Source organism: Typopeltis vanoorti, chromosome 9 (assembly GCF_054136105.1).
Source record: "Typopeltis vanoorti isolate ZY-2024b chromosome 9, IOZ_Tvanoo_1.0, whole genome shotgun sequence".
Taxonomy (NCBI): Eukaryota; Metazoa; Arthropoda; class Arachnida; order Uropygi; family Thelyphonidae; genus Typopeltis; species Typopeltis vanoorti.
In genome coordinates, this window is record NC_143557.1 from 19,738,615 (window position 1) to 19,758,974 (window position 20,360).

Below are 20,360 nucleotides of genomic sequence, written 5' to 3' on the forward strand. Positions count from 1 at the left end.
ATTGTGGGACAAAAAAATATACTCATTGAAAACGATAAAAAAATCTTAATATGTGTATATTTTTATTCAAAACATTTGCTTATAAAATTTAATTCAGAATGTTTTAAATTTAATTCAGCATGTTTCAGCCAAATTACAAAATGAAAAAGATTGAAAAATATTTGTATCTAATACTTCACCTAACTATGTAACTACATTAAAATGCAAAAATAAAAAGAGCCATCCTTAGAGAGAGCCAATAGTAACCCTACCAGGAGGTAGGGTTACTATTGGCTCTCTCTATAATTTATTCCTACATGCTCCATTGCATTACAATGCTTATATTACATGTAGCTTACAAGTACTGATTAACATTTATATTTATATTTTTGTATCAATTTTCATATTTACATTTATATTTTTATATATACATATAATAACACTATACAGTATAATTCACATAATATCAGTATTTATGTTAGATCACAAGGATTGTAAGTTGATTTTATTAGCAAATTTAATTAATTCTATGTTATACTTTTCGATATGTTGCTGTTTTGACACTGGCCACTTGTCTCTGGAAGTGATGATGTGTTGTATTAGGGGTATGGATGGAGTCCAATAGTTGAGAGAGCGGATCAGTTGGCTAAAGAAGCAGCTAGAAACGAACGGCTAGAAACAAGTTATCAGAAATTCTCGAAATCTGCTATAAAAACACTTGCAGAAGAGCCTAGACATGTGGGAAGAAGAATGGAAAACATCAAAAAACGGATCAACAGCAAAAGAATTCTTTCCTAGCATCGGAAGCAGACTCCGGCTGAAAAAGCATGCCATTTCTCCAGGTTTAACCACGCTACTAACGGGACACGGTCAACAGTCTATTGAAGGTGTGGACTGCAGATGCTTAATGGTGATTCCAGGATATGGAATCTGTGTAGATAGTATGTAGATAGTGTCTTAGCTTTCCGTGTCCCATTAGTAGTGTGGTTAAACCTGGAGAAATGGCATGTTTTTTCAGCCGGAGTCTGCTTCCGATGCTAGGAAAGAATTCTTTTGCCGTTGATCCGTTTTTTGATGTTTTCTATTCTTCGTCCCACATGTCTAGGCTCTTCTGCAAGTGTTTTTATAGCAGATTTCGAGAATTTCTGATAACTTGTTTCTAGCCGTTCGTTTCTAGCTGCTTCTTTAGCCAACTGATCCGCTCTCTCGTTTCCTGCTATTTTGGTATGCGCTTTCATCCAGCAGAACTTGATTTCCCATCCCTCTAGAGTGAGATTTCGAACCAGATTTCTTGTCTGTTCTATTAATGCAATATGGTTGTTCTGGTTTTTTATGCCGTCTATAGTGCTTCTGCTATCACCGTAAATTGTTGCTGTCTTTTGTTGAGAGGTGTTGAGTTCTAATTCCTGGAGATATTTAAGTGACTGAACTATAGCAATTGTTCTGCTTGGTTGTTGGAACAGAGAGGATGCAGTCTAGAGCGGTGTTCTTGTATAATGGACGGTCTACTGCATGCAGTGAAGGAACAGGCCGCGCGGTTAGCCTAGTGGTTGTGCACTTCACAACCATGACTGGGGAAGGAGTGTCCCAGGTTCGATTTCCATTGAAGACGTGAAGAATTTGGGCAGTAGAGTTTTTCCGCCAGTTTATCTGACATTTTTCATCTCGCAAGCAGGCAAACTGGCCCCGTGAACACACACAGATCTACATCATAAATACTTAACCCCCATGAGGGGGCTCAACTCACCCCAATAGGAATGGGGGAGAAAAAGAGAGCAAACTCCATATGAATAAATAAATAAAGTGAAGAAACAACCGACGTTCCTTTCGGTTTTGCTTCTGTCAGTGTATATTTGGAATTCGTCACTTTCAGAGCTTTCCTTCTCCTTAATATTTGTTTTCTTTGCTGGGTGAGGCCACTTACCGTAATGAAGCAGACATTCATAGCTATTTGGATCGATGTTGTAACTTTCGATATATCTTCCGGACGTGACTTCATATATAAGAGATAATTCTTGTATTTTCAGGCAGATCGGTGTTAGAGCTGCAATAACGCAAGCTGCCTCAAAAGATATTGTCCTATACCCTTTAATTATGCATATGGCTATAAGACGTTGAACTCTGTTTAGTTTTTGTCAGTTTATCTTTGATTTTAGTGTTTCCAGGCAAGTGCAGCATAAGATATCAGTGATAGTATAGCACCGTATATATCATTTTTAGCGCTTGTTGGCCTAATCCCCACTTAATCCTTGCCGACTTAGCTAGGAGGTTTACTATTTGTAAGCTTTTTTCAGCAACATATGAGATGTGCTTATTGAAGGTGAATTTTTTACTCCTAGATATTTTAGCTCACTGGCTACCTCAAGAACTTCTCCATTTAGGAAGACTGTTATTACAGGTTGTTTTGATTTTTTTTCGTGAGATGTGGAGCACTTTAGAATTGGTGCTATTGAAGGTCATTTTCTTCTCGCATGCCCACTCTGCAATTTTAAAGTTCTGCGTTGGATGTTACTTCTAACTGTAAGCCATCGCGTCCCCGAATCATTATCATTGCATCATCAGCGAAGGCAATGGTTTTTGTTTCAGCAGTGAAAGGAAGTCTTAAAAGCGAGTCGTACTGGATGGTCCAGAAACCTGGCCCACAGCAGGAACCTTGCAGATGGCCTCATTTGACTTTTTTCAGTTATAGTTGTGGTTTTTAGTGTCATAGTTGCTCTTCTGTCTGAAAAATAATTTTTTGCAAGGTTGAGTATGTTTTTAGGGCATTTTAAATCTATTAATTGATTATGGCTGGCCATCATACAGCATCGAAGGCTCCTTGTATGTCGAGTGAGATCAGTAGTATGTCATTTTTTTGCTGTAGACTGTGTTCTGCGAACTCTTTCACCTCCATAATTGTGTCTACTGTGCTGAACTGAGGGCCCGAATGTGTATTGATTGCTGCTTAATAAGTTTCTTGAGTAGACGTAGTGCATTATTCGGTTCATTAGAAGTTTTCCTAGTACCTTGCCAGCTACATTTATGAGGCTGATTGGTCTGTATTTGTTAATTTCGTCGGATATTTCTTTTCCTGGTTTGATTATAGGTATAATTTTTGAGGGTTTCCATATTGAAGGAAATCGTCCTCTTTTTAGGCATTTGTTGTAAACTGTTGTTATGAATTCGGAGAATTCGAGAAACGCTGTTAAGAGTACGTCGCTGCTTATTCCGTCTTCTCCAGGAGTTTTTCTTGGATGCATTGATCTTAATATTGACTCGATTTCATTAGTTGCAAACGAGTCATTGTCAGGAAAGTCTATATTTGTTTCCATTCTTTGTCTGTAAGTTTTGTGGACTTCTTCATATGTGCGTGTGTAAACTTGAAAAGTTTCAAAAATGACCAGAGAGCTTATGAGAATATAATACATAGCAGTGGAGTTGTCTTAGCTTGCAATATGTAAAATATGTGAGTACTGCCCAGGTGTCCATATATTTGTCTATTATCAGTGCATCTTGGTCTTGGGTTCGAGGTTATATGGTGAGTGGTCGGTGTAATTTAGCGCTTGTGTAAAATTGGTGATTTTTGGTGTTTTTTGTGTGTGTTTTTCCTTAGAAAATCGGTTTTATAGTATATTAGAACGATTTTCGTGTTTTAGAGTATTTTGTGTGTCTTTATAACATATTTTATTGGGGCTGTCACCGCTAGAGGGATTCATAGTGTGTAGTGTTCGTGAAAGCTCCGGATAAGATAAGTATTATTTTCAGTTATCGTTGATAAATTTATTTAATATTGCGTAGTTTTGTTTGCCTTGCGTCTCTTAGTGCATCTTTTTGTGTGTTTTTGGTGTGTTATAATTTATATTTGATAAAATACGTTGCAAGTAAGTATGGCTCCAGTACGAAGGAAAATGGCGGCCAGTAATGATGGTTCGGCATCTTTATCAAAGAACGGTAGTATGAAAGAGATGATTCAGTGTACTAGCTGCGAAACGTACGTTTTGCGGAGTGCGGTCGGAGTTTGGTAAGATGATAATAAAGGAGTGAATGTGTGTAGAAAATGTAGGGAGAATGAGAAATTGAAGAGTATTTCGCTTCGTGAGTGTGATATTTTTGTCAAACTTCAGAATGAAGAAAATAGGGATATGACAAGAAACAGCGAGGTTGTACCAGAGAATTGTCAGAGTGTGAATGTAGAAAGTGTGAATGATAGTATTAATGGTTTTACTGAGAATAAAAAAGATGAAATAGACGCAATGAGTGAGATCGTGTTGTTGAATGGTGCAATACAAAGGGCAAAACAGCAGCTAGAGCGTATGACAAAAGTCGACTGAATGAACCAGCCAATAATAAAAAGTATGACAGGAAAAATAGACATATGAGTGTGAACATGAACAAAATGAAGGATAGAGTGCTGTATGGTGACTCGTTAGTACGAGGTGTGATAGTAGAGGATTTGAAAAAATCATACCAACCTGGAGCAACCATAAAGGATGTAACTGAGTCTATTAGAAAGCAAAAGGAAAGGGTGAAAGAAATGATTGTTGTGGCAGGTACGAATGATTTGAAAGGAGACAAAATGGAAATGATAGAAGACCTGAATGAATTGTTTGAGGTAGCAAAAGAAAAGAGTGAGAGAGTTAGAATGATTAGTCTTTTGCCACGGTATGACAGTGAAATGTTTAAAAGGAGGGCCATAATTGCGAATGACTTTATGCGTGGGTTATGTATGACGAGTGGTGTGGAATTCGTAGACGTGTGGAGTGAGTTCGATGGGCGAAAGGATCTATATAAGATGGATGGCTTGCATTTGAATGGTTACGGTGTAAGAAGACTTGAGAAAGTGTTGCTGAATGTGGTGGATGTGCAAATTCAGGGAAATTAGATTTATTAAGGTAGGGGGGACTAGATATACAGTCTTAGGGAGGCAGTTGAATGTATGAATGAATATAATATGCCCGAGTGAATAAGGACAACAAATCAGAGTGGAATAGTTAATATAAGGCATCAAGGTAAGGTTGGGGCTAATGGGGGTCTTAAATTCATGTACACTAATGCTAGGAGTATTAGGAACAAGAAGGAAGAGTTTTTGGCCATGGTTGGCACTTCCAGACCACAGGTTATTGGTATTAGTGAATCATAGCTGACTGTAGATAATATAGCTAGTGGGATTGAATGTGATGGGTATAGTGTGTTCAGGAATGACCGGGAGAATAAAATGGGGGGAGGAGTATTGTTGATGATAGCTGATAAGCTACAGCCAAGGAGAAAAGAAGTTGAATTGCAGGATAGAGAAAAGAGCACATTTGAGGCCATTTGGTGTGAGATTGTGGCTAGCAGAACTAAACACACAATTGGGTAATGCTATAGACCAGGTGATGAAAAAGATGGTGGTGACAGTATGCACAAGCAAATAGAAGAAATGAGTGGAAGGAGGGTGATTATTATGGGAGATTTCAACTATGGTCGCATTGATTGGAGTGAGGAGAGGACACACGGGAGGAAGGAATTGGATTTTATGCGGTTATTAAGGGATAACTATCTGTGACAGCATGTAATGGAAAATACTAGGGGTCAGAGAGTGCTTGACCTAATAATTACATCTGAGGATTTGGCTGTAACAAATATGACCACATTGCCACCAATTGGTGAGAGTGATCATAGGGTCTTGACTTGGGAGATGGCTAAAGGTGTAGAATTTTCAATTAAGACAGGGTACATGTGGAATTATCGGGCTGGAAAGTATGACAAGCTTAGGAGTTTGATTGGTTCAGTGCCATGGCATGTACAACTGTAAGGACTAGAAGTCGATAGTGCATGGGAGGTAGTTAAGTGTTTGCATGAAGCAATGGCTGACTGTATACCTAGAGTCAGAATAATAAATCAACTAGGGGTTAAATGGATGAATAACACCATTAAGCTTGAGATGCAAAAAAAGAAACAACTATGGAGGGAATTTAAGGAGAAAGGTGACCGGTAGGCACACAAACGGTATAAAGCGCAGGCCAGAAGGGTAACGAGTGCGGTAAGAAAAGCAAAAACGGATTACGAAAGAACATTGGCCATGCAGGCTAAAGAGAATCCTAAACAGTTTTTTAGATATGTAGCAAGTAAATGGAATAATGTACATGGCAGAATGATTTTAAAGAAAGCTGATGGTAGCGAGGTAACTGAATCAGTTGATATAGTTGAGTTACTGACTGAGCACTTTGCAAGAATATATCATCCAGGTGGTGACATTGCAGAAACGAATGCACCAGTAGATTATACGGGAATTGTGGTGAATGAAGTGGAGGTGAGTAGTCTATTGCATAACCTCAATGTCAATACATCTAGGATTGGATGGTATACCAGCTCGTGTTGTACGAGAAGCAGCTAAAGAATTGTCAGTACCCTTGACCATTTTGTTTAATTTGAGTCTCGGGTCTGGGTGAGTCCCGAGGGGGTGGAAAGAGGGGAAAATAGTTCCGCTGCATAAAGGTGGTTCCAAGACTGCTGTTGTAAATTACCGACCGATTAGCATATCAGGAATCATTATCAAGGTCTTAGAGAAATTAGTCAAGAAAAGAATACAGGATTGGATAGATGAAAATGGGATATTGTATGGGGGACAACATGGTTTTGTGAAGGGTAGATCATGCCTCAGTAACTTGCTCACGTTTTATAACACAGTGACGGCTGAACTGGATAGGGGTAATGGGTTTACAGTAAAACTACTGGACCTTGCCAAGGCTTTGGATAGGATACCACGTAGAACCCTAATCAGTAAACTGGAGCAGATGGGATAGATATAGGGTTGGTGAGATGGATAGGAGGGTGTTGAAGGAGAAATACCAGAGAGTGGTTTATTCAGGATTGGAATCTAAAAGATGGCTTGTGACTAGTCGAGTGCCACAGGGCTCTGTTCTTGGACCACTGCTTTTCAATTTGTTCATCAATGATATAGGAAAGGATTTGAGAGGAAGTGTTCACTTGTTTGCTGATGATGCAAAGTTGGGTAGAGCAATTATGAGCACACAGGATGTCAAAATTTTACAGGATGATTTGGATACTTTGGAGGACTAGGCTAGGAAAAATGGATGTCAATTTAATGTGCCAAAGTGTAAGGTTATGCACTTTGGGGTGAAAAGAATAGCAGAAGTATATTGCATTGGTGGAACCGCACTCCAGGAGATTGATGAGGCCAGGGATTTGGGAGTGTTGGTGGATAGGGAATTGAAGTTTAGGCGAAACATTGCAAAAGTGACTAAAACAGCTCACCAAATCACTTGGCTTCTGAAAAATACTTTAACATGCAGAGACAAACAAGTTGTTCCTCTGTATCGAGAATTGATAAGATCCCATCTGGACTACTGTACCCAGTTATGGGCACCAGGGTTTCTTCGTGATGGGGAGGAAGTGGAGAGGATCCAGAGACGAGTGACCAAGATGATAGCAGGTCTGTGGAATGAACCTTATGAGAATAGGTTGAAGATTTGTGGGTTGCAGAAATTGGTCGATAGGCAAAGGAGGGGTGATATGATTGAGACATTCAAATTACTGAAGGGTTTCTATAAGATTGATCCAGAAGATATTTTTGAAAATATGACTGGTGGTGGGAGGACTAGGGGCCATGAATGGAAGCTGGGCAAGAGCGTGGTTGACAAGGGTGTTAGAGCTAAGTTTTTTACTTGGAGAGTAGTGAATGAGTGGAATAAGCTTCCAGAGTCTGTTGTGGGTGCTACGACCGTGAATGAGTTCAAGGCAAGGTATGATAGATACTGTGTGAATGTCGAATAGCTGTTCTTGACATGATGTTAGGGCCTCCCTCGATGAGTCTGTCGACTCCTTGGAGTTGCCTGGAACAACAACAACAATAATAATATATATATATATATATATATTTGGCTCTAAAATATGGACTGATCTGTTTTTTACAGTGTCAAAATAAAGTCTTTTATTTTGACACTGTAATTGTATTTCCTATATATATATAGTCATTTAAACCATATTAATATTCATATACAGTCATACTCCGACTAATGCAAATCCGGAGTTACGCGGTTTCTTATATTTCTTATATTCGCAGTTTCGTATTCCCATCCTGGTTCACCACTAGTCGTATCTTTCAGGTACCGGCCGCATGTGCCAGTGTCGCACATGCTGTGAACAAGCACTGACATGTTTCGCATGGTCTCCATTCATACACGATTTTTATAGTCTACAAACCTTGCGATTGTTTAATGTTATGTTCTTGATAAAAATTTTATCACTAAAAATAATAATGTCATCCAAAAGAAGCAAATCCGATTCTTCTACAGCTAGCAAGAAAAGAAAAACATTAACTTTGGAAACAAAACGCAACATTATTAAGGATTTTGAAGGCGGAATGAAAATTTGTGAGATAGCAAAGAAGTTCGATTTACATTAATCCACAGTAAGAACAATCATAAAAGAAAGGTCTGCAGATTTTGGAGGACATAGATTCTAACGAGGAACAAATTGTAGCCACAAGGCAAGGAATAAAAAAATCATTAGCTTGCTACGAAGAAATTTTGCGTGACAAGAAAAAGACATTATGCCATCAGACGAATCTATTAGATTTTATGAAACCATCGACATCGAAATAGCTTTCTTTTTTTTATGTACGAAAAACTACAATTATGATTATATTTCTTAAAAAATACAGGTGTTTTTGTAAACCTTTGGTCCCAATTGTATGTTTATATATATAAATTACATGCAAAATTACCCCAAGTTACGCAAATTCGACTTACGTACTTTTTGTTGGTCCCACCTACCGTGTAAATTTGGGGTTTTACTGTATATATATATATATATATATATATATATATATACACAGTAAAATTTTTTTACATATTTCTTTGATTGTGATACCTGAGGATATTGATCTATTCAACGAAACTAGTAAACTAGTAGTATCTTTTTAAATATATTTGTCATCTTTTTATCTCTCGGTAACAGTCATTAAAACTTTTTCATATATATATATATATATATATATATATATTAGGATAACCAAGCAATTTTATATGCTTGGTTATTTTAGCACCTAATCCCAAGTATGCAAACAATTAAGTTTGCGCCTGAAACAAAGTTCAAGTCTAAAGATGGTACAACACCAGGGCAACTCATTGTAAAGGTGGGTAAAGCTTTGATCACTATTCTTAGTATTTTCCATAATGTAAAGCACATCTCACTAGAAGATGTATACTGCAATGCATTATGGGTGGGGTCACTACCCAGACTGGTTTCAACCTTTTTTGAGGTCTCCTCAGTGAGTAGCTAGACCCTAAATACCAAGGTTTTAGTAATACAAAGCCTTATGAACTTTACCTATATAAGTTGCAACAAGGTGTATTAAGTTTTAATAAAAATCTCTGGAGGAGATATTGATGGGAATAAATTTTTAACTTGGGTATATTGTATATTAGGATAACCAAGCAATTTTATATGCTTGGTTATTTAACCGGTCTGGGTAGTGACCCCACCCATAATGCATTGCAGTATACATCTTCTAGTGAGATGTGCTTTACATTATGGAAAATACTAAGAATAGTGATCAAAGCTTTACCCACCTTTACAATGAGTTGCCCTGGTGTTGTACCATCTTTAGACTTGAACTTTGTTTCAGGCGCAAACTTAATTGTTTGCATACTTGGGATTAGGTGCTAAAATAACCAAGCATATAAAATTGCTTGGTTATCCTAATATACAATATACCCAAGTTAAAAATTTATTCCCATATATATATATATATATATATACACACACACACACACACACTTAGGCTGTTCAATAAGTAAAAAGACTATATTTATACAGAAAACAGATTACCTTTAATCGTCATCATTTACATGGTCTTTACTACTGTGAGATGCGATGCATTTGTCCCAATGCTGCGTCCACTTCTTAAACACATGTGAAAGTCCGTTTTTTGAGAGTTCTTTCAAAACCGCTTCCTCAGCTTTTACACATGCTTTGTTGCTTTCGAAATGGTGGCCACTTAGTGGTTTCTTGCGCTGAGGAAACAGCCAGAAATCGCACGGTGCAAGATCAGGACTGTATGGATGGTGTGGTAGGATATCTATGTTGTTCTTCTGCAAAACGTCCACTACACAACCAGCAATATGCGGCCTTGCATCATCGTGGTGCCATAAGAAGCCATTCTTCAGCAATGGATGGTTCCTTTTGACGTACTGTACTATTGTCCGTAAAACATCGGCAAAGTATGAGCCGTTTACAGTATTCCCGGATTCTACAGCGTGTTGGTAAACAATGCCTTCGTAGTCAAAAAACATTATGGTCATAACTTTATCAGCCGATTTTACAGTTTTTGCTTTCTTGGGGGTAGGCGAAGACGGATGCTTCCATTCACTGCTTTGTTGTTTCATTGTAGGGTCATAGTGATACAACCAAGCTTCATCTGCTGAAATGATGCGTTTTAAGAAGTTGTTGCCTTCTTGTTCCAGTCTTTCTTTCCATTCTGTGCACACATCCACTCGATGCTGCATTTGCTCTGGTGTCAAGAGTTTGGGAATCCATCGGGCGCAAACACGTTTCAGTCCCAAATATTCAGCCATGACTGAGTGAACACTTCCCTCAGAAATATTCAGGACAACGTACAGCTGGCATACTGTAATTCTGCGATCCTCCTTGATGATAATCGCTGCTGTGTTGATCATTGTCTCTGTGATGGACGTTGAAGGTCTTCCCTCACGTTCAAGATCTTCCACATTTTGCCTTCCTTCCTTAAAAGTTTTATGCCAGCAAAAAACACTTGCCCTCGACATTGCTTCATCGTGGAAAACTTCGCATATCATGTTAAAACTGTCCGATGCCGATTTTTGCAAACACACACAAAATTTAATTGCATAACGCTGTTCCAAGGACGCTTCCATTTCGACGACTGGTCGCGTTCGTAGGCGCACCTAAACAAGCTTGCGTTTAGTCACGTGACACTTTGGCACATCAGCCCGTATATGCCATCTATCAACCTCTTTCGTTAATACAGACAGCAACATTTCTTTATTCCACAGAAATTAATATTGTGATGAGTGGTTTCGCAACAGTAAAATTAGTTTTATTACTTATTGAACAGCCCTCGTATGTATATATATATTCAAGATACCAAATAATTTTATATAAACTTGGTTTTTAATCCATTTCCCAAGTGAGCAAACAGACAAGTAAGTTAAGTTTGTGCCTGCACGTAGTGCAAGTCTGAGGCAACTCATGGTAGTGCCACTCTAGGCAACTCGTGGTAAAGGTGGATTAAGTTCTGATCACTTTCCTTAGTATTTTTCCCTTAATGTAAAGCACATCCCCTTGCGGAGATGTATGATGCTATGCATTAAAGACAATGGTCATTACCCATACAGGTTTCGACCTTTATTGAGGTCTCGTCAGTGGGAGCCAGACCTGACAATGCTAAGGTTGAAGTAATGCAGAGCTTATGAATTTTACCTAAACAAGTTGCCACAAGGTGCTTTGACCTTATTAAATAAAATCTCAGGATGATATGAGATTTATAATTTTTTCATACACAGGTCAAAATGTAGTTCGTTCTTAGCTTTTGGGCACCAGTGTACACATGCACTTATTATTATGGGACACCTTAAAGGAGTCCAAAGAATCATCGAGAGAAGGCACCTACTTTACAAATCTCCATCTTTATCACTTAATCCACAAACTACAGTGAATGTGTTTATTATTAATAATAATGATAAAGAGGATTTGTTTATATTTCTTAAAAATATGTAGACATGGCTGAAATATAATGTTGGTTACATTCTCTAATGTTCCTGCTACTGAGAACAGCAGTAGTAGGAACATTTGTAACATTAGAGAGACTGATGCCCGTTATATGTTAAGAGATGTCCAGGACTGTTTCATGTACTGAATACATATTTGAAACCTGCATTTGTATTAGTACAGAGGTATCAGTACTGTGAGTATCTTGAATACAAAATATACCCAAGTTAAAAAACTTTCTACATATATAATTATATATATATATATATATATATATATATATATAGAAACATGGAAAGTTCTTTAAACCTTTTTTTACTAGTGGTTTCGGTGAGTAACCACCATTTTGAAGTTGGTTTCCTAGCCTCCCAGTGGTTTCTTAGCATAACCGAACATTACACTGTCAGCTGCTGACCTTCAGCCGTGGTCTGTTGCACTTAATGTAAGATCGTGTGTATTTCCCCCCTTTTTCGTAGTTTGGTGAGGTGAGTGTTGTGTTTACATGTACTGCTGTGCTGTTGCTAGTTTTCTGTTTACATGTGACTATATAAAACAAGATACTTCACTTGTTTTCAAGGAATGTATAATTTTAAGTTTCAAATTACATTTGCATTATGGTAAATCATTATTCTGGTGAGAATTTCATAAAAAAATCACAAAATGGTGTGTGGTTTCAGATTGTAACCACTGGGGTGTGAGCAACTGTACTGCCGCAGATCCTCAAAAATGGGATCGAGGAAATTGAGCACGACTGAAGTGAACAGTGAGAATGTGTACAGTTTGTTGGATGAAATACCAAGTGATGACGAGTCATGTATATCCGAAAGTGACAATGAAGGTGAATTTGAAAATCCAGGACATTTACCTTGAGATTTGGCTGATAAAACAGAAGATTTAGAAGGGGCTACAGTGCACTATGGCACACAAGTGCCAGCATGTGAAAATAATGAATTTGCAGGAAATGCAGAAACTGTTTGGTTGCGTCACTGGGTGTACAACACTGCCTCTGAATTTTCAGCAGAAGTTGGTCCAAATATTCCTGAAGGAATAACATTACTGCTAAAGGTTTTTGAGTGCTTATTTCCCTCGGAAATTACTGATCATATAGTGTATCAAACAAATTTATATGCAATGCAGAAAATGTGTGGATCAACGAATTTTCAGCAGACAAGTGCAGAAGAAATAAGGAAATTCTTTGCAATAAATTTGCTTATGGGTTTGAAGAAACTTCCCAGCTATGTAGACTATTGGTCTTCAGACCTAATGTTGAGGGATAATTACATTTCTTTTGTTATGTCCCGAAATCGTTTTGCATGGCTTTTGAGCAACATTCATATAAATGATAACAGTAAGCAACCCAAAAAGGGGGAAGAGTCTTTTAACAAACTTTACAAAGTTCGTCCACTGCTCAATTTCTTGGAGGGTACATTCCTGTCCTCCTACAAACCAACCAAGAGGCAGGCTGTCAATGAGTCTATGATAAGGTTCAGGGGTTGCTCAAGCCTAACACAATACATGCCCCAGAAACCCACAAAACATGGCTACAAGGGGTGGATATGAGCTAATGAGAATGGTTATGTTTCACAATTCGAAATATACACAGGGAAAATAGGATCCTCAACTGAAAAGTGCCTGGGGGAAAGAGTTGTCAAAACCCTCACCAAGAAACTAATTGGAAAAAATCATGAAGTATATTTCAACCATTACTTCACCTCTGTCCCATTGATGAAGTACTTGAGGCAGAACCAAGTGCATGCCTGCAGAACAGTGAGAAAGGGGAGAGTAGGATTCTCTTCAGATTTTAAAAACTAAAACAGTATGGAAAGAGGGGAATTCCAATTCCGGTGCTCAGAAGAGGAACTGCTGGCAATGTTTTGAAAAGACAGAAAAGGAATTCAATTCCTTTCCAATTTCCATGATGTTGATGACACAACAGTGGTGTCATGCAAAAATAAAGATGGCTCGCATGTGGACATCACATGACCAGCATTAGTAAGGAATTACAATGCCCATATGGGCTTTGTGGATAAAGCAGACATGCTGAAGTCCTGTTACAAAATTGACCGGAAGAGTAAGAAGTGGTGGCACTGCATAATGTGGCATTTCCTGGACGTCTGGTAAATTCCAGCATTATTTTCAAGGAGCTAAATCCAGAGGAGGGCATGAACCTCAAAGACTTTCGACGAGCTGTAATTGCAGTACTTGTAGGGACACAACTAGGTTCCCCTAAGAATAGCATATTGGTAACTCGCAACTTCAAGCTGTATGTTCTTTGAGAGAAACGATTAGACAAAGATGCACATATGAACTGTTTAGGGAACATTCAGAAGGTGTGCATTGTGCAGTACAGCTAAAAATCCACACCGTACAAAATGGGCGTGTCAAATATGTGGAATTAGACTCTATATGAGCAAGAACAAGAATTGTTTTGCTGACTATCACAAAAAGTTAGCAACACCTGGTTTCCCAGTGGTTTTGATGTGGAACCACATGCAAAAATATTTTTACTAAAAAACTCTGTAAACATATTCCTTAACTGTATAAATTTAAGATTAAAATAAAAAAATATAGTATATATAATGCTTTTACTTCTTGGTAATCAAAAGGTTAAGTAATGCAAGCTAAGACAACTTTTACTGCTGAAGACATATATATATATATATAATGTATATATTTGGTTATATATCTTATCAATAATCCTTTTTTCTACATGTTCATATTTTTATACATAATATTAGAAGCATAACAAACTACTTGCAGTGGATTGATGAGTTTATAATGAACATAATAATGTTGATCAACATGAAGCAGATACTCTTTGAAGACAGTGCAGTCCCAAGTGTGGCCCACAGTCCAGTACTGTGTCTTGGAAAAAATTATATCCTGAGAAAATATAATTTTTTATATATTTACAATATATGAAACTAGTTTCTCTAATTTTGATACATTCAACCTTTCGCTATACAACAACTCCACAAGTGTCTTGTGAAGTTGTTGTATGAATTCCCATAGTGACTCAAATGCAGCTCATTCTTGGCATATTTTCACCTCTCAAATGAATTCACATACCCTATTCTGGCATCGTATCATTCATCACTAAGTAGAATTTGCAGAAAATGAGTTCTGGAGTATGAGGAGTATGAAGATGTGTGAAGCATATTTGTCATATGACTATTCTATACGGATTCACTAACACACCTACAATTTCCACCATTGCTCTCACATCTTATTCAACTTGATTAACATTACCTCTCTAACCATTTTTTCAAACAACCACAAGAAGACCTAGCATATCTACAGGGTGGCCATAAAATAACTTTCCCTCTTTGGAGGCATCTGTAGCTAAAACCAATAAACGGAATGAGACCAAATTTTATATTGAGACTTTTGAAGGCATGGGGAGATGATTTCCACAAAAAAAAGATTTAGTACAAAATTCCCCTATCAGTGACTTTCCCTATCAAAATTCCCCTATCAAATATTTGACTGCCGAAAGCAGTCAAATATTTGCAGTAAACGCAGGTAAAAAGGATTATGCAAATTTTACTGTGCGTACGTGACAGCAGTGTCACCAATTCCACTTAAAAAAAGGAATTGGGATTCAGGCAGTTATTCGAATGACTCACGAATTGTGCTCAATATGCGTCCTACCTTGCCTCAGTGCTTTACTTGCTAAGTTGTTTTACCTTAAACAGTGCAATGCCGTAGCAGCCTTTCGGGAATTTAGAAGGATTCATAACCTGTGTACAGGTTCTATGACAAGCTGTAGCACTGAGAGCTATGAAGTTTGAAGAAACTGGATCACTAGGAGTTAGACCTGGCAGAGGACTGAAAGCAGTGCAAGAAGAGACAGTAACAGACGTTGCTACTGTGGTGTTCGACGACACAAGGACCAATACTGGTCCAAGCGCTTGTGCTATAGATCGCAAACTTGATATGGCTTATGGTACAGTCTGGAAAATCTTACGGAAAATGCTTCACTTCTATCCGTATAAATTCAGTCATGAGCAAGCACTAACTACTGCAGATTATGATAAGCGCATGACCTTCGCGCTAACGCTCCGTCGAAATGTTACGAAATGTAACACCGTCAAAATGTTATTATTCCATTTTATTTGCCTTTAATGTAATTATCCGCTTGTTTTCAGTTCTACCAGTGCCAAAATTTCCCCTATCGGCGACTTTTGGTACTGAATCTTTTTTTCGCAGAAATCATCTCCCCATGCCTTCAAAAGTCTCAATATAAAATTTGGTCTCATTCTGTTTATTGGTTTCAGCTACAGATGCCTCCAAAGAGAGAAAGTTATTTTATGGCCACCCTGTAGAATCACTAAGTCTTCATACATCAATATCACATTTCCTTGCAAACCATCAGTATCCCTGAAAATAGGAATGTTAGAACATTCCTATTTTCATTCTGCACATTTTGAAACAATAACTTTCATACTTCTTTCATCACCCCTTCCATTTACTCTCCAGTTACGATGCTTGGCTTGCACCCTTTCACACTCTCCAATCATCCAGATCATTCATATATCTTCTGCTGCTTTATCTCTGTCTCGCTGACATACTTTTCAAAGAATGTCATAATGGCATACTTTGAAATGCTGAACTTTGTCCACTCCACTCATGGTCACACCTCTGATTTCATCCTGCAACTTTGTTTTTTTTTCTTTCATCATCTTCTCTTTTCATTTTGCTATCCTTTCATCACTACTTTCATCCTGCATTTCTTATTTACACTCTCCGTTCCATTTAAGTTATTCTTATGTCTATGTTATTACTTTCTCTTTACCTTAAGTCCATGATACCCATTCAAAAGAAGCAACAAAAAAAGGATACCTGCTTCTTGTATCTCTTCCAGAGTGCAGCATTCTTTAAAGTGCATGTATACACTATTTTGCTTCTTCTGCTACAGGACTTCAGCAAAATGAAGTATACTGAGTAAATCTCATAATAAGAACAAAAATTCCTAAAAATATTTGTTATAAACGTATCTAAAATTTATGAAACTGCATTACTATAACTCATAATACCTTCTGATGTTTCGGCTTTATTCTGGCTTGTAAGTAACTTCTCTCAGTACATAATTTGAAGAATGGGTGCAAAGGATATTGGAAAACATAAAGCTGTTTAGCAAGGACTTTAGATAGATACACGTCAATCTATTAAATAAAAAATTACAAAAAAGTTAATATATTTTGATTAATAAAATGTAAAAAACAAAATATTGAAGTTAAAAACTATGAAATTTTATAAATACACCTGTTTCCATAAATTAAAGAACAAAGAGAAAAATCGCAATAACTTGGGGGGCATATAAAAGTTAGGAACATTGTGTAAAAAATGATGCTGAGTCTAGTTAGAATATACAAATGAGCAGTGTTATTGGCAATATATGTAAATGAGCCACAGAGCATAAAAGTGGGCATTTTGGAGTGATTTTCCATTTTGTGTCTGGAATGAAAACAAAACATTTTGTGATAGCAACATTCTTAGATATGGATACAAGACATCATTTAACTGATTAATTCAGGTGGAAAGCCATCGTAAGATTGCAGGCTGGCCAAAGTCAGCCGAATATCCCTGGTTGACTGTGTGGTTAGCATATCCACTCTCCAATCAATAGAGTAGGAGGTTGCAGGTTCAAATTCTGCTGTAGGCATAGATATTTGTGAATGCCTTTAAATGAGATATGAATTTCCTCATCCAGTTAGACCACTGCTCTGAAGCGGCTTGAAAAAGTTCCATGTTTGGTCTCTAGAGCAAGGGTTTCTGGATCACGTAAGTAAATAAAAATACCAAAATAAAAAAAAAAAATAAAAAAATAAAAAATAAAAAAAAAATATATATATATATATATATAAATCAATAAAAAAAGAAAAAATAATCCTTAACCTGCATCATAGTACGGATGTACTTTCAGGTTCAAAAGGTTGCATGTGCGTCGGTCTGTGGTTCACACACTGCAGAACCAATTCCAACAGTCACAAACAGCATCCTAAAGATGCAGTGAAAAAAAGCCACCAGCTATAACTGCAGTGGGTAACCGATACTTCCAATTATCTGCTAGCCAAAACAGGAATGCCACACAAATCAGCTATGATCCAACCTAACTTCAGATACAAGAACATTGCTATCTGGTTCCCCTGTGCCCAGAAGGCTTCGCAAAGGTGGTTTGTATGCTAGGCACCAATAGTCTGTATGCCACTAACAACACACAACAGGAGAGAAAGTCTGAAATGGGCCAGTCTCCAATTCAATTGGACCTGAGACCAATAGGAGAAGTCAGTACTGTTCATACATACTAATTTTCTCTACAAAGTGATACTTTGTGCATTCTGATATGGAGGGAACCAGGGACACATCATCATCCTTCTAATATCTGTGAAAATGCCACTTATGGTGGAGGGTATGTGATGGTTTGAGGAAGCATCTTATTGGGTGGACACAACAACCTGTATGTGCATTCTACCAGAACCATGAATGCTGTAACTTACACAGCATGCCTGTTAAGTAATGAAATTGATTTTTTACAAGACAGCCCATTGAATAAACATAACAAATGTGTCTATAGTTTTGACTGCTAGAGCGTGTTATAATCGTAGGTGTAACTTTCGAGTCTGGTGACAAAGCAGTTTTCGTGTGGCAACCAATGAAGAAAGAGTGTGTGAGTGGAGCGTGTCAGAAGTTGTGTCATGCAGCAAAGAACTGTGAAAAAATTTCACTGTAATTTAGGAAAATCTGCTACAGAAGTGTTCCAAGCCCTAAAAAAAAAGTTTACGGCAATGACTGTCTGAACTGTGAACAGGTGTTCAGCTGGTTTTCAATATTTAAAGTGTAGGAAGTCCCTGGATGATGAACCATGCTATGGATGGCTGGTTTCTGCACAGACAAATGAAAATGTAGTGAAAGCTAGGAAAGTATTATTTAGGAGTAATATAACATCTGTATGCCCACATGTGATGTTTCAGGAAAGAAATGTTCCACAACTGATTTCTGCTGCACAACAATGAGCCTGCACACTGTGTGCTGCCTATGAAGCAGTTTCTGGCTTCAAAGTCAATCTGTGTGATCAAACCATCTCCCCTATTCACCAGATTTGACTCCTGCAGACTTTTCTCCTCTTCCAAAGATGAAGCGCACCTTAAAAGGAGAGTGCTAAAGCGATACTGAAGACATCAAATGTGATGTAAACCCAGAGACTGAAGGAGATTCCCATTCATAACTTCCACCGTGCCTTTGAACAGCTGTAGGACAGATGTAAATGTTGTGTGGAGTTGGAGGGAGATTATTTTGAATCTGTGCAATTGACAATTCTAAATACAGTTCTTTGTTTTGATATAATAATTGTCTCATTACTTAAGGAACACTGTGTATAGAGATAAGGTACTGAACCTCTATGTTCGTCAGTATGTGGATGCAATAGGAGAAATATTCTACAGGATGACAATGCCACTCCTCATCAAGAAGTTTGTGGATCAATATCTTCAAGAGGAGACTATCATATGGAGTGTCTAGCCAGGTCTCCTGACCTTAATCCTATTGAGCACATCTAGGATGCTCTAGGTCAGGGGTCGGCAAACTGCGGCTCTTTGGGTACGTACATGTGGCTCTGAAGTAAAATTGAAAATGAAAATAAAACTATCATAGTTTCATTTATAAAATTTTTAAAGGATTTTATTTGCATAATGGTGATTTCATTTGTTTTATAGGTTTCGCAAAACTTCGTGGCACTAAGATGCGAGATGTCAGGAAGGGGAAAGCGAGCTTGGAGGGGATATACAGATAGAGTAGAGGGGATGGTTGAGCACATGGTAGGCAGGGCAGTGGTGCAACCGATAGTGCAAAAAGTATGACGGGGGAGAAAAAGGGCTTTGTTTCAATTTTAAAAGGAAAAATTAATAATGAAGTGATTCCTTTCCATTGTATACTCCACCAGGAAGCACTTTGTGCACAAATATTTACAGAAGAAATTAGTAAAATTATGGAATTGGTAATTAAGATTACCAACACCTTGCTATAATGGTGTTGGTAATCTTAATTACCAATTCCATAATTTTACTAATTTACCATTGACAATTTAAAGAGTTGCTAAGTGAAATGGAGAGCGAGTATTCAGATCTTCTCCAGTACAACAGTGTTCGATGGCTTTCCAGAGGCGACATGTTGAAGCGTTTTGCATCTTGCATAAATGAAATCAAACTATTCCTCGACAACAAGGATGTTCAATATCCAGAATTAACAGAAGATCAGTGGTTGCAAAAATTGTACTTTATGGTGGAAAAGATCTGGTGGACGTTACATCACAACTGAATCAGCTCAATTGTAAATTACAAGGCAAGGGAAATACTGCTTTTTCAATGCTATAGGAAGTTATTTCATTTGAAAAGAAATTGATTCTGTTCACTGAAGATTTAGAGAGGGGAACTTTAGTTCATTTCCCAAACTTGTCTCAATATCGCCGAGAAAACAATGTCCTCATTAACAAAGATTATTTCAAGACAGCAGTTTTAAACATGAGAGAAGGTTTCAGGAATTCAGAAATAATAAAGCGACTCTAGCTTTTATTACAAATCCTCTTAATGCCAATGTGAAGGAATTAAATTTTTCTCCGTTTGATATTGACACGGCTAATTTTGAAATACAAT

At 37.6% G+C, this 20,360-nt stretch overlaps 1 protein-coding gene across 4 annotated transcripts in view; it reads right to left on the minus strand.

The window, feature by feature from the left end:
- The window catches only part of LOC150102911 (DNA-directed RNA polymerase III subunit RPC5-like), a 459,314-nt gene that overhangs the window by 415,162 nt on the left and 23,792 nt on the right, over window positions 1–20,360 (minus strand). For all 4 annotated transcript variants that reach the window (XM_090397865.1, XM_090397866.1, XM_090397864.1 and 1 more), the window contains exon 2: window positions 16,746–16,874. In XM_090397865.1, coding sequence (XP_090253991.1) covers window positions 16,746–16,874 — 129 coding nt within the window. The remainder of the gene's footprint in view (window positions 1–16,745; window positions 16,875–20,360) is intronic.